The sequence below is a fragment of the Temnothorax nylanderi genome, unplaced genomic scaffold (genome assembly GCF_030848795.1).
Source record: "Temnothorax nylanderi isolate EJ_2023f unplaced genomic scaffold, tnyl_v1.0 TNYL_tig0459_pilon, whole genome shotgun sequence".
Lineage (NCBI taxonomy): Eukaryota > Metazoa > Arthropoda > Insecta > Hymenoptera > Formicidae > Temnothorax > Temnothorax nylanderi.
This window is the reverse complement of record NW_027249521.1, coordinates 131,064-145,995: the sequence shown is the minus strand read 5'-3', so window position 1 is coordinate 145,995 and position 14,932 is coordinate 131,064. Positions and strand designations below refer to the sequence as shown.

Sequence of the window (14,932 nt, the reverse complement as noted above, 5' to 3'; positions counted from 1 at the left end):
AAGAATTAAAGCTAAATATAAAAGAGCTATTTTGACCTCACAGTATATACGTATTATGCTATCCTGGCATAGATTGACGAGATATTGTATGCCGCAAATTCTTTACTCGATTGTGAATAGAATAACAGAAAATTGATACCAAACAAGAATTATAATGCTTTACGTGAGGGACTTAATGTAATTATAATACTCCTTTCGTAGCTCGTGAAACAACCGTTCTAATACAGCTTTTTGTAATTATTCTAGTGACGCAATGGTTCTGGACGTGGAAACGTGCGGTTTTATCGTGCATTTTAACTATAATACTTCTGGCTATTGTAGTGCCCATAACTGTACATTTCACTCATCATCCGGACGTATCTCCCGCGCCGCCCGAACCGACCACACTGGTCCCATCGGAAATTCCAGATTCATCGACCGAGGGTAATTGTCTATTTAAAAAATTTTTTGTTTGCAAGCGCGACATGAGGCAAACGTTATCTTATCACAATTGTAAACTTAAAATCTGTATCTTGCACTCTAATATTTGTATTTATTTCATTTCGGTTACTTAAAAGCGCATCTGTTTTTGCTTCCACGTGTCTATTATATAATTTCCAACACACTATTGCATATCCTATAATATATAAGAATAATTTTTCTAGATTTTAAGTTAAAATTGGCGTATGCAATCCGATTATAAATTGACACATCGGTGTTGTATAGGTATTAATAAAAGCGTTTAATTAATTTGTCTGCATGGTATATCTTGAACCTTCGTATGATATGTACTATGTTTTCATGACTTTCAGATAATAATGGAACGGAACTTCGTTACGCTTGTCGAGAGGGACGAATGGATGCGGAGCCGCCTTTGGAACCTCTAACAAAAATGAAGCTGCCAGTATCATATGTAATTATTAGTCATACTGTGACACCATTCTGTACCATGCTACCAGAGTGTGCATTCCAAGTGAGATTTGTTCAGTATACGCATTTCAAAGATTACAATTTTTCGGATATCGGCTATAATTTTCTCGTCGGAGGTGACGGCTTCGCATATGTTGGCAGAAATTGGGACTACGTCGGTGCCCATGCCCGCGGTTATAACAACAGAAGCATTGGCATTTCCTTCATCGGTAATTTCAGTTCAGTTGTACCGCCGAAATTACAATTACGTGCCGCGCAAAAGATCATAGAGCTCGGCGTCAAAGCCGAAAAGATCGCGCCTGACTATAAACTGTTAGGTCACCGACAAGTTTCGAGCACTAAGAGTCCTGGAGATGCCTTATATAATGAAATTATAAAGTGGCCTTATTGGTCATCCAAGCCCTGATCAGATAGCTTGAAAATGTAAGGTACATTGTGAATAGAATACACCTGTCCTGAAAATATATTTATATTTTTTTTCTTTAAATCTGTAGTTGCCACTTGTTTATGTTAGTTAGATATAATTCCAACAAGTTTAGACCGCGGACCACCGTTCCGCGGATTTACTATTTTCATTCCGAATATAAATCTTCTTGACTACAATGAAATATATGACCAAAAGAGGTAGTCCCTGCAAATTTTGATAGCATTAATAAATTTTAATTAGATCAAGCTAATTAGCGAATAAAGGAAGGAAAATGTCATATATAAAATATAGTGTGTGTTGGAGGTATGGTAATAGGCTTTGTACTGGTTGAACTTTATAATAAAATTAATTGGCTGTTAAATAATTGTTAAAATTGAAAATTGCTATGAAAATATATATCATGCATGATACAAGATATATACATCAGTAATAAATGTTAAGTAGTTCATTTAAGTCAACCACACGCATTAACTCATGTGTCCAAACACCAGATTACTCAGTTCAGTGGTTTGTGTAAAGAAATAAAAATGCCAACGTGACAGTTACTATATACTTTATTTTATTTTATAATATACCAGATTTATCAGTCATGTTTTAATAACTAATTTTGGGGAACATCTTGTATATACTATTTAAAAAATGTAATTTGTTGTACATTTAAAGAGCCTATAATTTGTTAAATAAATAAACATATATAAGTATTCAATTCCTGTACATCTTTTTTCTACCCGTCAAATATTATTTTGTACTCATCTCACAGTGGCGCGGATGGCAATCTACATACAATAGAAAATTTAAAAAATTAAAAATGCAAGAGAAAATAAGAGAGATAAAGAAAAAAACAATACTGTGATAAAAGAATGGGAGGTCCAGAAAAGAGATGCTGTAGAAAAAGCGATAGAAGAAATATTACCAGAAAGAACTCCACATTAGAAGTTATGGTAAATTCTGGACAAGAAGAGGAACAAATATGATTACGGAGAAACTGAAAGGTAAGGAACAGAAAAGGACAGTTATGGTTAAAAGAAAACCATTAAAGGAGAAAAACATGACAGTGACCTAATTGAAAGGTAAGGACAGATACCAAAGGAAATATGCTGTGTAGCAGAAGCGGAGGCAAGGAATTAAGCGAGAGTGAAAATCAAATATATGTAAAGATTATATAAAATACTATATAAATCATTATATAAAATATTATATAAAATACTATATAAAATACTGTATAAATATTATATTCCAAACGTAAAATATGTATTGATATCTCGGCCTTGTTAAATTCTGGTCGAATTGTCACCGACATTAGCCCAACGTTGTCGAATATAAAAATCGAGTCTTTCTTGTTTATTTAGTATTGGCGAAACAACTACATATACTTTATGTTAAATTTAATTAAAATTTATATAATCTCATTGTATCCAAAAAGAATATATGGTATATTATTATGGTTCATTCTAGTAGATTTTTTCAAAATATGGAAAATTGTTTTAAAACATTGTTTTTCTAAATTTAATTTTAAGATATATATTTATACATATAACTAAATATATAAGTCTGTGTCTATATATAGAAAGATCTCTACGAAACTCTTAGCTCCAAATTTTTTTATTATGCACTGCCTCTTAATTCGAGGCAAATAATCGTGACATAATTAGTGCAAAACACTAATCTTTCATCTTTAATTGCAAAAAATTATATAATAGGAGTAATATAGATGTTTCGCGTGTATGCTATTGGTGTTAGAAATCTCCGACTATAAAAATGAAGATATACAAGTCTATTCAATTCCATTAAAAGACTAAAGGCCTCCGCACAATAAAAAATATAAGGAACAGATATTAGCGATTAGGACTAAAGAATCAAGAATAAAGTTGAATGCACGATGAAAAATACAGGCAACAGAAACAGGGAATAACACAGGAAATAGATTTTTAATTTATCGGAAGCCGTGCATTAGTGCTACACCAGCTTTATTCCTTTAATTTCTTATTTCTAATCGCTAATATCTGTTCCTTGTTTCTTATATATTTTTCATTGTGCGGGGGCCTTAAAAATCGTCTAAAGCGACGTTATCGCAAATATCGCACATACATGCGTGCCACAGCTATGTCATTGATAATTGATTGAAGGAAAGAGGCAAAGAGTGGGGTCACAGATTTCCGTTCACGTTCAACAAGATAACGCTACAGCAGTCTGTTCTGTGCCGGTTTGAACGGAGATAATGCTGTCATTTCGTGTGCTTTGATTGCATCGGTAATTCGATTGTCAGTGACTGTTTGACAAGCGGCTTGCTACCGAAAAATCTGTTCTTTTCGATAAAAACGAGCGTCACGCACTTCCAAAAAAAATATATATATGTAACATATTTTCGGATCGCACTGTATTTACATTCGGTTTAATATGCAGTTTGATTCACTGATAGATTTGGCGACATGGTGACTGCGGTGCCATTCACGTACCAGCACATATAAGGAAGCCAAAGCGTTATCATTCAAATTAAATAGGATAATACCTATTGTGCGAAAAGGAATATCGTGCATGTGATACCAGTTTTTAGTCTCCGCTTTTCTGTTCTTTTCCTCGTTTTGCTTCTGCGAGCAAGAACGAGCGCCTTCTACGATTCCACATTCAAGGCGCGTCTTTCAGCAGCCGTATGGCGTTATCGCTGAAGCCAGTATCTGTCTGACAGTGTCGTAGGATCAATGAAAATAGCCGATAGTGACTTGAACCGAGTCCGTTCTTGTTCGAATTGTATTTTGTTCCCGCGGGACGGTGCATCCTCCAACTGCAGGTGTTGTCAACGCGACGTGTCGAAAACCGTTAGGGCCAGATCAAATAAAGTTTTCCTTCCCGCGGAGCGCTTTCCACAATGACAACACCATGTCGTCATAGATCAATGGTAATCTTAGTGTTGACAAAGTGACCGCCGCCAGATGGTAATTTGTGCAAGGTAATCCTAAATATAAGTTATCTTTTAATTTAGGGGATTGTTGCCGACCGGTTGCGTCAATTTAAAATATTAGGGTGCGCCCAGGCACACGTACCTAAGTAATTCTAATGCTATAATATACGTGACGTAAGCTATAGCTATAGAGTTACCCAGGTTGAATTTCTGAACGCAGCCCTGATGTTTCTCGAGCTTGTCTTATATTTTACCTTCGAAGTTTTCACAATGTGAAAAAAATATCAAATAAGAATTATGCTTACAAACTGATCTTTCTTTTGTTATTTGAAAAGAGAAGATTAAAAGACAAAAAATTAAACCGGACATTTATATTCTAATTGGAAGTAAGAGAATTTCGTAGCTATCTGACGAATTTATCTAAAGACCCTACAGCTGTTTCTCGAGCGTATTCTGCTGCATGCGGCGTATCGCATTTTAAGACGTATCTGATGTAAAGAAGGTGAGTTTTTAGCATAGCGCATGGATAGCGACATTGGTGCAACAGCGACATTGGTGCAACAGCAGCATCAAACGCTCGAAGGCAATCACCATCAGGGTCAGAAGGAGCAGGATCAAGTGAATGGTACTGTTGCGTCTGCCGAGGGTCATGCGGTCGACAGGTTTTGCGGCGAGGCTGGATGTTCGGCGAAGGAAATCGCGGTCGTAGTTTCGGACAATGATAGCGTTGGAGATTCCTCTACGCAGTGCAGTGACGTTATAGACGACGACAATGAAGAAGAGAAGACGGATGTCGAGGAAAGCGGCGCCGGCAGCTGGATCATGAATCCGCCGGTATCGACCATCATCCAGCACCATCAAGCGTTCTATACCACGAATGGTTACATCGCCCTTCCGAACCCCGATTCGTCGAATTTCAGTGACGTTCGCGTGAAGGATTCGAGCAATGTGCATCTGGGTAATGAGGTCAATTACAATGGTCCGGTTACCATAAACCAATTCGTTTACACGAATTCTACTCCGAATCAAGATGCGATTGAACTTGACGTTATCCGCCCCTCCGAGAATATCTCGAATTGTCGACGAATAAGGACAACGGAGCTCCAAACGGATGCATTTTTCCGCAATATACTGAATTAAATAAAGGTAATAGTTAATCGTGCACGCACCCGTTGCTTTTAGTTTTTCTATATATACTTCTTTCTTTAACGTAGTATACAAAGATATGTGTAATCATAAAATCCCGGATACTAAAAAGTACAGATCTCTTATAAGTTTCTGATCTTAGGGTAACAACAATTTTATATAAATACAGTTTTATATACGAAAATAATAAATCGCGACCCGCTAAATTGCCTTATAATGTAAATATGCTAATAATGCTATAAATTGAATATAGATAAGAAATTTTTTATCGATATCATTGGATAAAAGACTTACTCTTCTTTCCTGATAAAGAAAATGTACTTTCAACTCTTTCAAACTTATAGTTTTAAAACGCGTGTAATAAATATGTTGTGTATCTAAATATTAAAGAACGAATCAATATTTATCTTGAAAATGTTAAATATATTAGTAGAACGCAATGATTACTTGCGGACACTGATTTTAATCTGATAAATTCAAAGACATCATAGAATCAAATTCTCTTTGTTTTATATGTAAACAACATTTCGTGGTATACGTAAACATACGTGGATACGTAATAAGCAACACAAAGTGTTGAAATGTTTACATATAAAACAAAGAGAATTTGATTTGGCTGGGTAGCCAGAAATTATTAGTCGAATCGACGTCAATTCGATATCGACGCATTGATAAATAGTCGATGTCAAATACTGATTCATATCTTTGTCATCTCCGATCTCATCATAGTTGTTTTTACGTCAATTAAACAATTGTGAATATTTTTGTAAGATTTCTATTGTCTTTCATCTGGCTCCACATACAGATGACAAAAACATCAATCAGTATTCGATATCAATCTTTCATCGATGCATTGACGTCGATTTGACTAATTCATCTCTAGTTAGATAGTAATGATAGTTCTGCGATAGTAATGCGATAAAAATCAATGATGTACAATCTTTATCTATTTTGAAATAGTTTCGATAATTTCTTCCTTTTAGTACATGTCTGAAAGAAACCTATTTACAAATGTTGACCTGTCAGAGCATGGGAGTTTTCGGAAGAACAGCCATTTCTTTTCTTATACGTGAATTACGATAATGTTATCAGAGAACCATTCGGACTGCAACAATTTTTAAAAGTAATTTCAATGTCACGAATATCATTACTTACTTTGACCAATGGTCTTTGTCATACTATTCCAGAATATAGTTTAATATCAACAATATTTTAGATTAAAAATTGTTACACTTTAGTTGCGCCACAAGAATTAAAGGTAAATATAAAAGAGCTATTTTTATCTCACAGTATAAATATATATATGTGCTATCTGACATAGATTGGCGAGATATTGCATGCCGCAAATTTTTTACTTGATTGTGAATAGAATAACGGAAAATTGATACCAAACAAGAATTATTATGCTTTACGTGAAGGACTTAATGTAATTATAATACTCCTTTCGTACACACGTGGTACCCGTCATAATAATTGTGTATAAATTTTATCAAAAGATATTAATACGTAGCTCGTGAAACAAACGTTCTAATATAGCTTTTTATAATTATTCTAGTGACACAATGGCTCTGGACGTGGAAATGTGCGGTTTTATCGTGCGTTATAACTTTAATACTTCTAGCTGTTGTAATGTCCATAACTGTACATTTCACTCATAAATCAGACGCATCAGTCTCCTCGGAAATTCCAATCTCATCGCTCGAGGGTAATTGTCTATCTGGAAATTTTTTTATTTTGCAAGCGCAACATAAAGCAAGCGTTATATGTTATCACTATCCTGGCGATTATAGACCCCGACAAGGTATCTTCGTTATCCGGTTACTACAAGGTTGTGTGCTACTTCACAAATTGGGCCTGGTACCGTCGTGGAATCGGCCGTTACTTGCCGGAACACATCGATCACACTCTATGCACGCATATCGTGTACGGCTTCGCAATGCTAGATTATTCCGAGCTGGTGATTAAGACGAACGACTCCTGGGCGGACTACGACAATCGTTTCTACGAGCGGGTGGTAGCGTATAAAAAGCGGGGTCTTAAGGTGCTCCTTGCGCTGGGCGGATGGAATGACTCCGCCGGCGACAAGTACAGCCGATTGGTGAATAGTCCATCCGCTAGGAAGAAATTCATCAATCATGCCATTCAGTTTATCGAAAAATACGGCTTTGACGGATTGGACTTGGATTGGGAGTATCCTGTTTGCTGGCAGGTAAGCGCAATTTTTCTTTTATTTACGGTTTGTCAAGTAAGAACGTGGTCGCTATAACTCGCAGTTGGTAAAAGCTATACTCCTGATTCTTGCATGAGTTGATAGAGGATACTTTTCTTCTTGATGCTTTGCGAAGAAAAGCTCGGTTGTCGTTAAAGTTTTGCCAGAACAGAGCATAGGCGTCGCATAAGTGCCGCGTACGCGTCGCGCTTCGAAGTTGTGTTACGTGTTTATACACAATCTGAATGCGGACAAAATGTTTGAAATCTATAAAAAGGCCTTGTTACTATCTGCCTACTCGTGGTTTATGTGGGAAAAAAATGAAGACTGGATCCTGCAGGAGGATAATGATCCGAAACACCGGAGCAGACTCTGTACTGAATGGAAGGAGCAATCTGGCATCAATCAATTGGACTGGCCGTCACAGTCGCCCGATGCAAATTCGATCGAAAATGTTTGGGCATATATTAACCTTTAGAGGCCGGGAAAAGGACTTGAAGAGTTTTTTTTTTTTTTTTTACTATTTTTTCCTTATTCAACACACAAATTTTGCCTGAAAACATCAAATAGCTTGTGTTTTTTGGGTGGTCGATATTTCGACCACCCCCGGCCTCTAAAGGTTAAGCATAATAAGCTTCGTGAAAGACAAATATTCAATTTAAAGCAATTATCTTGTGAGATTCGTCGGAGATATGGAGATCCTTGCCGCACGAATAGTGCAAAATATGCCTCGGAAATGTCAGTCAATATCGACGTCGATAATGACTGGACACATTATTAATGTAATTGCATCTTAGCTCTAATCAAATAGAATGTATCTATGTATTTCAAAATTTTGCTAACTCAATTTTTCTATAAATTAGGCCGACCACGCTCTTATTTGACAGATTGTAATAATATTAATACAAGCGTTCGAGTTTTTATTCATCATTGTCCTTTTTTTCGTGTTTTTTTTTCTTTATTTTATCTCTCTGGAAATATTTTAAATAGTATTTTAAAATTTAAATATAAAATTTAAATAGTATTTTATATCTTTATTTAAAGTTCTGTTTTCCGTACTTTTTGTATATAATCTTGCAAAATTTATAATCATTTTCAGTTATTAACAATTTTTTTCAAATTTTGGCAACAGGCAAATTGCAACAAGGGTCCAGATTCGGATAAAGAGAGCTTTGCAGCTATATTGCAGGAATTAAGCGCTAAATTCAAGCCAAAAGGATTGCTTCTCTCGGCAGCGGTCTCGCCAAACATTCTGGTGATTGACAAGGGCTACGATGTCCCGGCGTTGGCCAAGTATTTGGACTGGATCGCCGTCATGGCGTACGACTATCACGGACAATGGGACAAACGTACCGGTCATGTTGCGCCTTTATATTATCATCCGGACGATGAGTTCTACTACTTGAACGCTAACTATTCGATAAACTATTGGATCTCGAAGGGTGCACCACCCAGGAGCATTGTTATGGGCATGCCGTTGTACGGACACTCCTTCTCAATCCACGATCCCAGAGCTGGAACTGGTCTGAATTCTCCGGCCAGCGCCGGGAACGCCGGAGAGTTCACCGGAATTGCCGGTTTTCTGTCTTACTACGAAATCTGCGAACGAGTACGCAATCGTGGATGGACGGTTGTGCAGGATCCGGAGGGTAGAATGGGTCCGTACGCTTACAATGGCAGCCAATGGGTTAGTTTTGACGACTCGGAGATGATCAGGCGGAAGGCGCAGTTTGTGCGCGATATGAGTTTGGGTGGTGGTATGGTATGGGCTCTGGATTTGGACGATTTTCGCGGACAGTGCGATAACGGACCACATCCACTGATGCACACGATTCAGCGGGTGCTGGCGGAACCGCCAAAGGAGCACGACAGGCCTCTGAAGCCCGTAGAATCGAAGCCACCCCCGCCAAAGATGACGACGTGGACCGTCAAGCCCATGCAAGCGATACAGACGACTACGACAGTGGATCGCGTTTCACATGACAGTTCCAGCGAGTTCAAAGTCATCTGCTATTTCACTAACTGGGCTTGGTATCGGCAAGAGGGTGGCAGATTCGTACCGGAAGATATAGATTCCGATCTCTGTACCCATGTGCTTTACGGATTCTCCGTGCTCGACGGTAGCAGCTTAACGATGAAATCCAACGATCCTACTACCGATATAGACAAAAAGTTTTACGAAAGGGTGGCGGTGTTCAAGGCAAAGGGTCTGAAGGTGCTGATGGCACTGGGAGGCTGGAACGATTCGGCCGACGACAAATACAGTAGACTGGTAAACTCGCCGTCGGCTAGGCGAAGATTTATCACGCAAGTTCTCGTCTTCATCGAGAAGTATGGTTTCGAGGGTCTCGATCTCGATTGGAAATATCCGGTATGTTGGCAAGCGGACTGCAACAAGGGCCCGGAGTCTGACAAGCAAAACTTCGCTGAGCTGGTGAAGGAACTGAGCAACGAGTTCAAGCCTCGAGGATTACTTCTCTCCGCGGTCGTATCGCCAAGCAAGAGGGTGATCGACGCGGGATACGACGTTCCCATCCTGTCCAAATACCTGGACTGGATATCCGTAATGACGTACAACTTCCATGGTCAATGGGACAATAAGACTGGCCACGTAGCACCGCTGTATTCTTTACCGAATGACTGGAAACCGACATCTAATGCCGTAAGTTTAATTACTTCAAGATTATTTAGCATAGGAATTATACTAATAATGTCGGAAATTTTAAAAATTCTTAGTTCTTTGTCACTAGAACTTTTCGATCCATTATTGGATAGAGAAAGGTGCAAATCCGAAAAAGTTGATCATGGGCGCCCCATTGTACGGCCAATCATTTTCACTTGCGGAGAGAAATGTACACGGATTAAACGCGCCAACCTATGGCGGCGGCGAAACTGGAGAGGCGACCAGAACAAGAGGCTTCTTGTCATATTACGAAGTAAATTTATGTCCAAAAAAGAAATATTAAAAAATAAAAATTTAAATAAATATTGAAAAATCATCAAATAAGTTTCTAATAAAATGCATATAAGAAAATATTAATTCTGCATTAATTAGTAGCTGCAAATAAAAAGTTATTAAATCTTAATATCCTAAAAGATGTATATTTATTCCAGGAGTAAATAAATATCTATTTCTTTACTTTTATGACAGATATGTGAAAGAACGTTGAAGAAGGGATGGACAGTCGCTCAGGATAAAGACAGAAGAATCGGCCCCTTTGCCTACAAAGGTGATCAGTGGGTGAGCTTCGACGACGCTCAACAAATCAAACTGAAGGCAGAACTGATCAAGAAACTTGGTCTCGGCGGTGGTATGGTTTGGGCCTTGGAACTGGACGACTTCAAAAACAGATGCGGCTGCGAGCCTAATCCGCTATTGAGAACAATGAATCGAGTTTTGAGGAATTATCCGAAGGGCCCACTGTGTCCCATTACAGAAGGTAGATGTTAATATCATTTTAAGAATAGAAAAATATCTCAACGGTATATACAATATATAAAAAAATATAAAGTTTGGAGTCTATATATTATATAAAAAAAATATAAATATTGATTATATTGAAATAGTATTTTTTACGTATGATTTTTTAGTAACATTTTAATACTACTTCTTATGATTATTAGGTACAGGAGCGGTTACGACGTGGCCCACGCAAGCGATACAGACGACTACGACAGTGGATCGCGTTTCACACGACAGTTTCAGCGAGTTCAAAGTCATTTGCTATTTCGCTAACTGGGCCTGGTATCGGCAAGAGGGTGGCAGATTCGTACCGGAAGATATAGATTCCGATCTCTGTACCCATGTGCTTTACGGATTCTCCATGCTCGACGGTAACAGCTTAACGATGAAATCCAACGATCCTACTACCGATATAGACAAAAAGTTTTACGAAAGGGTGGCGGCGTTCAAGGCAAAGGGTCTGAAGGTGCTGATGGCACTGGGAGGCTGGAACGATTCGGTCGGCGACAAATACAGTAGACTGGTAAACTCGCCGTCGGCTAGGCGAAGATTTATCACGCAAGTTCTCGTCTTCATCGAGAAATATGGTTTCGAGGGTCTCGATCTCGATTGGAAATATCCGGTATGCTGGCAAGTGGACTGCAACAAGGGTCCGGAGTCTGACAAGCAAAGTTTCGCTGAGCTGGTGAAGGAACTGAGCAACGAGTTCAAGCCTCGAGGATTACTTCTCTCCGCGGCCGTATCGCCAAGCAAGAGAGTGATCGACGCGGGATACGACGTTCCTATCCTATCCAAATACCTGGACTGGATATCCGTGATGACGTACGACTTCCATGGCCAATGGGATAAAAAGACTGGCCACGTAGCACCGCTGTATTCTTTACCGAATGACTGGAAATCGACAGCTAATGCCGTAAGTTTAATTACTTCGAGAATTATTTAGCATGGGAATTATACTAATAATATCGGAAATTTTAAAAATACTTAGTTCTTTGTCACTAGAACTTTTCGATCCATTATTGGATAGAGAAAGGTGCAAATCCGAAAAAATTGATCATGGGCGTCCCATTGTACGGCCAATCATTTTCACTTTCGGAGAGAAATGTACACGGATTAAACGCGTCAACCTATGGCGGCGGCGAAGCTGGAGAGTCAACCAGAGCAAGAGGCTTCTTGTCATATTACGAGGTAAATCCATGTCCAAAAAAGAAATATTAAAAAATCTAAATAAATATAAAAAAATTATCAAATAAGTTTCTAATAAAATTCATATAAGAAAATATTAATTCTGCATTAATTAATAGCTGCAAATAAAAAGTTATTAATTTTTAATATCCTAAAAGATATATATTTATTCCAGGAGTAAATAAATATCTATTCTTTTGTTTTTATGACAGATATGTGAAAGAACGTTGAAGAAGGGATGGACAGTCGTTCAGGATAAAGACAGAAGAATCGGCCCTTATGCCTACAAAGGTGATCAGTGGGTGAGCTTCGATGACGCTCAACAAATCAAACTGAAGGCAGAACTGATCAAGAAACTTGGTCTCGGCGGTGGTATGGTTTGGGCCTTAGATCTGGACGACTTCAAAAACAGATGCGGCTGCGAGCCTAGTCCGCTATTGAGAACAATGAATCGAGTTTTGAGGAATTATCCGAAGGGCCCGCTGTGTCCCATTACAGAAGGTGGATGTTAACCCTCAATTAGCACACCTCGGTTGGGCCACCTCAAAAACCACACTAGTGCGATTTGGGATTTCGACAACTTTTAACTGTCGTATCTCAGTCATTTTTGATAAAAAAAAAGAAACAGTTATATAGTTTTTTATGTAAAATTTCCCTGGCAATCGAGTAGTGCACTTTATTTTAGGAAAAAGAAATGATTTTTATATGAAAAATTGAAATATATAAAGGTAGGTTTTTAAGAAAGTGACTTTTTCATAAAAAAAAAAGTGGTGCGAGATAGAAAAATATCTCAACAATATATACAATATATAAAAAAATATAAAGTTTAAAGTCTATTATATAAAGAAAGTATAAATATTGATTATATTGAAATAGTATTTTTTACGTATGATTTTTTAATAACATTTTAATACTACTTTTTATGATTATTAGGAGCGATTGTAATCGACGTCAGCCAAACCGACATTGAATCCACAGAACGTCCAATATACGAATCCACTACATCATCAAGACCAATATAAGGGGAGACCGGGGCACTATAAGCCACAAAAATTCGAACTCTGAAAAGTACTTTTAAGTATAAGATTTTTTGTCTCATTTTTTAAAATAATTAAAGTACTATGTATATTTTAAAGTTCATTTAGCGTATTTGGCAAATATTGATTAGTTTTGGAGAAAAAAATTAAAAAACATTTTTTGAGAAATGACCCAAGTGCCTTATACCCGGGGCATCATGGGTCTGTCACTGAGGCACTATAAATCACACACAAAAACTAAGTTTATTTATTAAAAAAATAACGAAAAGTTACAAAAGTTGAAAAAAAATTTTATTTTATACGTTTTCTTATGACACTGTTCAGCAGGATTGGGCAGGACAAACAAGATATCAGAACCCACTACTGAAATATCCTTTTTTTAGAAGAAAAACTAACTTCTGACATGTTTTCTTCAATCAAAAATAACATACATCATCAACATATCTATCTATCATCAACCTTGGTGGCGTGTGTGATTCATGGTGCCACAGCATTGGGTACCATGGTGCCCCGAATGCATTTAATATAGAAAAAGGTGAAACGTAATAAAAAAAATAAATGATACATGATTATCTGTAGTGTAGTAAAATGACAAAAGATGCTAGAAAGTTGCACCTAATTTTTAGTACGTGTATATTTTACTACAAAAACAATATTAAATGGTTAAAAAGAAATTTACGCATTACGAAAACCATTTATGTCACGTGCGTCTCGAGACTACGGACTTTGATGACTGCCACCTCGATACGAAGTATGGGCAACGAAATAACTGTCACATGATACTAATTGAATCAACTTAAACATTCTGGATTACACTAAACAGTCAATGACCTATGGTACCCCGTGGCTCATGGTGCCCCGGTCTCCTCTACATCCCACCAGCAACAACCCCGACAACAACGACGATTGAATCAGATATTGACGATACCATCGAGATCGAAACCAGTCCACTATCCGCGGCAGATTGCGGAGGACATTTATTCATACCGCACAAAAACGATTGCACTAAGTATTATCTGTGCAACTTCGGCAAGATCTCGGAACAGTCCTGTCGTCCTGGACTCTACTGAAACGCGAAATTTCGGTTAAATTGAGTGTTGCAATAATTCTTTTGGCCAGTGTACATATAACTGAATATAAGTCTGTGTCTATATAAAAAGACCTCTACGAAACTCTTAGCTTCAAATTTTTTTTAAATACACTGCCTTTTAACTCGAGGCAAATAATCGTGACATAATTAGCGCAAAATACTAATCTTTTGTCTTTAATTGTAAAAACATATAATAGAAATAATATAGATGTTTCGTGTACACTACTGATGTTAGAAATCCTCGGCCATGGAAATGAAGATACAAGTCCATTCGGCTCCATGAAAGACTAAAAATCGTATAAAGCGACGTTATCGCACATACATGCATGCCGCAGCTTATGTTTTGAGATTTTTGAGGGAAAGAGGTAAAGAGGGGGGACATTGATTTCCGAGCACGTTCGACAAGATAACGCAACAGCAGTCTGTTCTGTGCCGGTTCGAACGGAGATAATGCTGTCATTTCGTGTGCTTTGATTGCATCGGTAATTCGATTGTCAGTGACTGTTTGACAAGCAACTTGCGACCGCAAAATCTATTCTTTTCGATAAAAATGAGCGTCACGCACTT

General features: G+C 37.7%; 2 protein-coding genes across 5 annotated transcripts; both read left to right on the top strand.

Moving 5' to 3' along the window:
- Nucleotides 1-835: 835 nt before the first annotated feature.
- LOC139782993 (peptidoglycan recognition protein-like) lies at nucleotides 836-1,350 on the top strand. Its single transcript, XM_071722105.1, has one exon. The coding sequence runs from the start codon at nucleotides 836-838 to the stop codon at nucleotides 1,313-1,315; it is 480 nt and encodes a 159-aa protein (XP_071578206.1). The 3' UTR covers nucleotides 1,316-1,350.
- Nucleotides 1,351-3,516: 2,166 nt separating this feature from the next.
- On the top strand, nucleotides 3,517-14,585 carry LOC139782989 (probable chitinase 10). Of its 4 annotated transcripts, XM_071722096.1 has the most exons (12): nucleotides 3,531-3,586; nucleotides 3,756-4,283; nucleotides 4,738-5,381; nucleotides 6,937-7,086; nucleotides 7,172-7,590; nucleotides 8,723-10,252; nucleotides 10,341-10,526; nucleotides 10,742-11,030; nucleotides 11,215-11,966; nucleotides 12,056-12,241; nucleotides 12,451-12,739; nucleotides 13,172-14,585. In XM_071722096.1, the coding sequence occupies exons 4-12, from the start codon at nucleotides 7,011-7,013 to the stop codon at nucleotides 13,258-13,260; spliced, it is 3,816 nt and encodes a 1,271-aa protein (XP_071578197.1). In that variant the 5' UTR covers nucleotides 3,531-3,586; nucleotides 3,756-4,283; nucleotides 4,738-5,381; nucleotides 6,937-7,010; the 3' UTR covers nucleotides 13,261-14,585. The 4 variants fall into 4 exon arrangements, 3 of the variants coding, with proteins under 3 accessions (XP_071578196.1, XP_071578197.1, XP_071578195.1); XM_071722095.1 differs by having other exon boundaries at nucleotides 3,517-4,283; nucleotides 4,750-5,381; XR_011721083.1 differs by lacking the exons at nucleotides 3,531-3,586; nucleotides 3,756-4,283; nucleotides 4,738-5,381 and adding an exon at nucleotides 5,696-6,504 and having other exon boundaries at nucleotides 12,451-12,966.
- The last annotated feature ends 347 nt before the right edge of the window (nucleotides 14,586-14,932 follow it).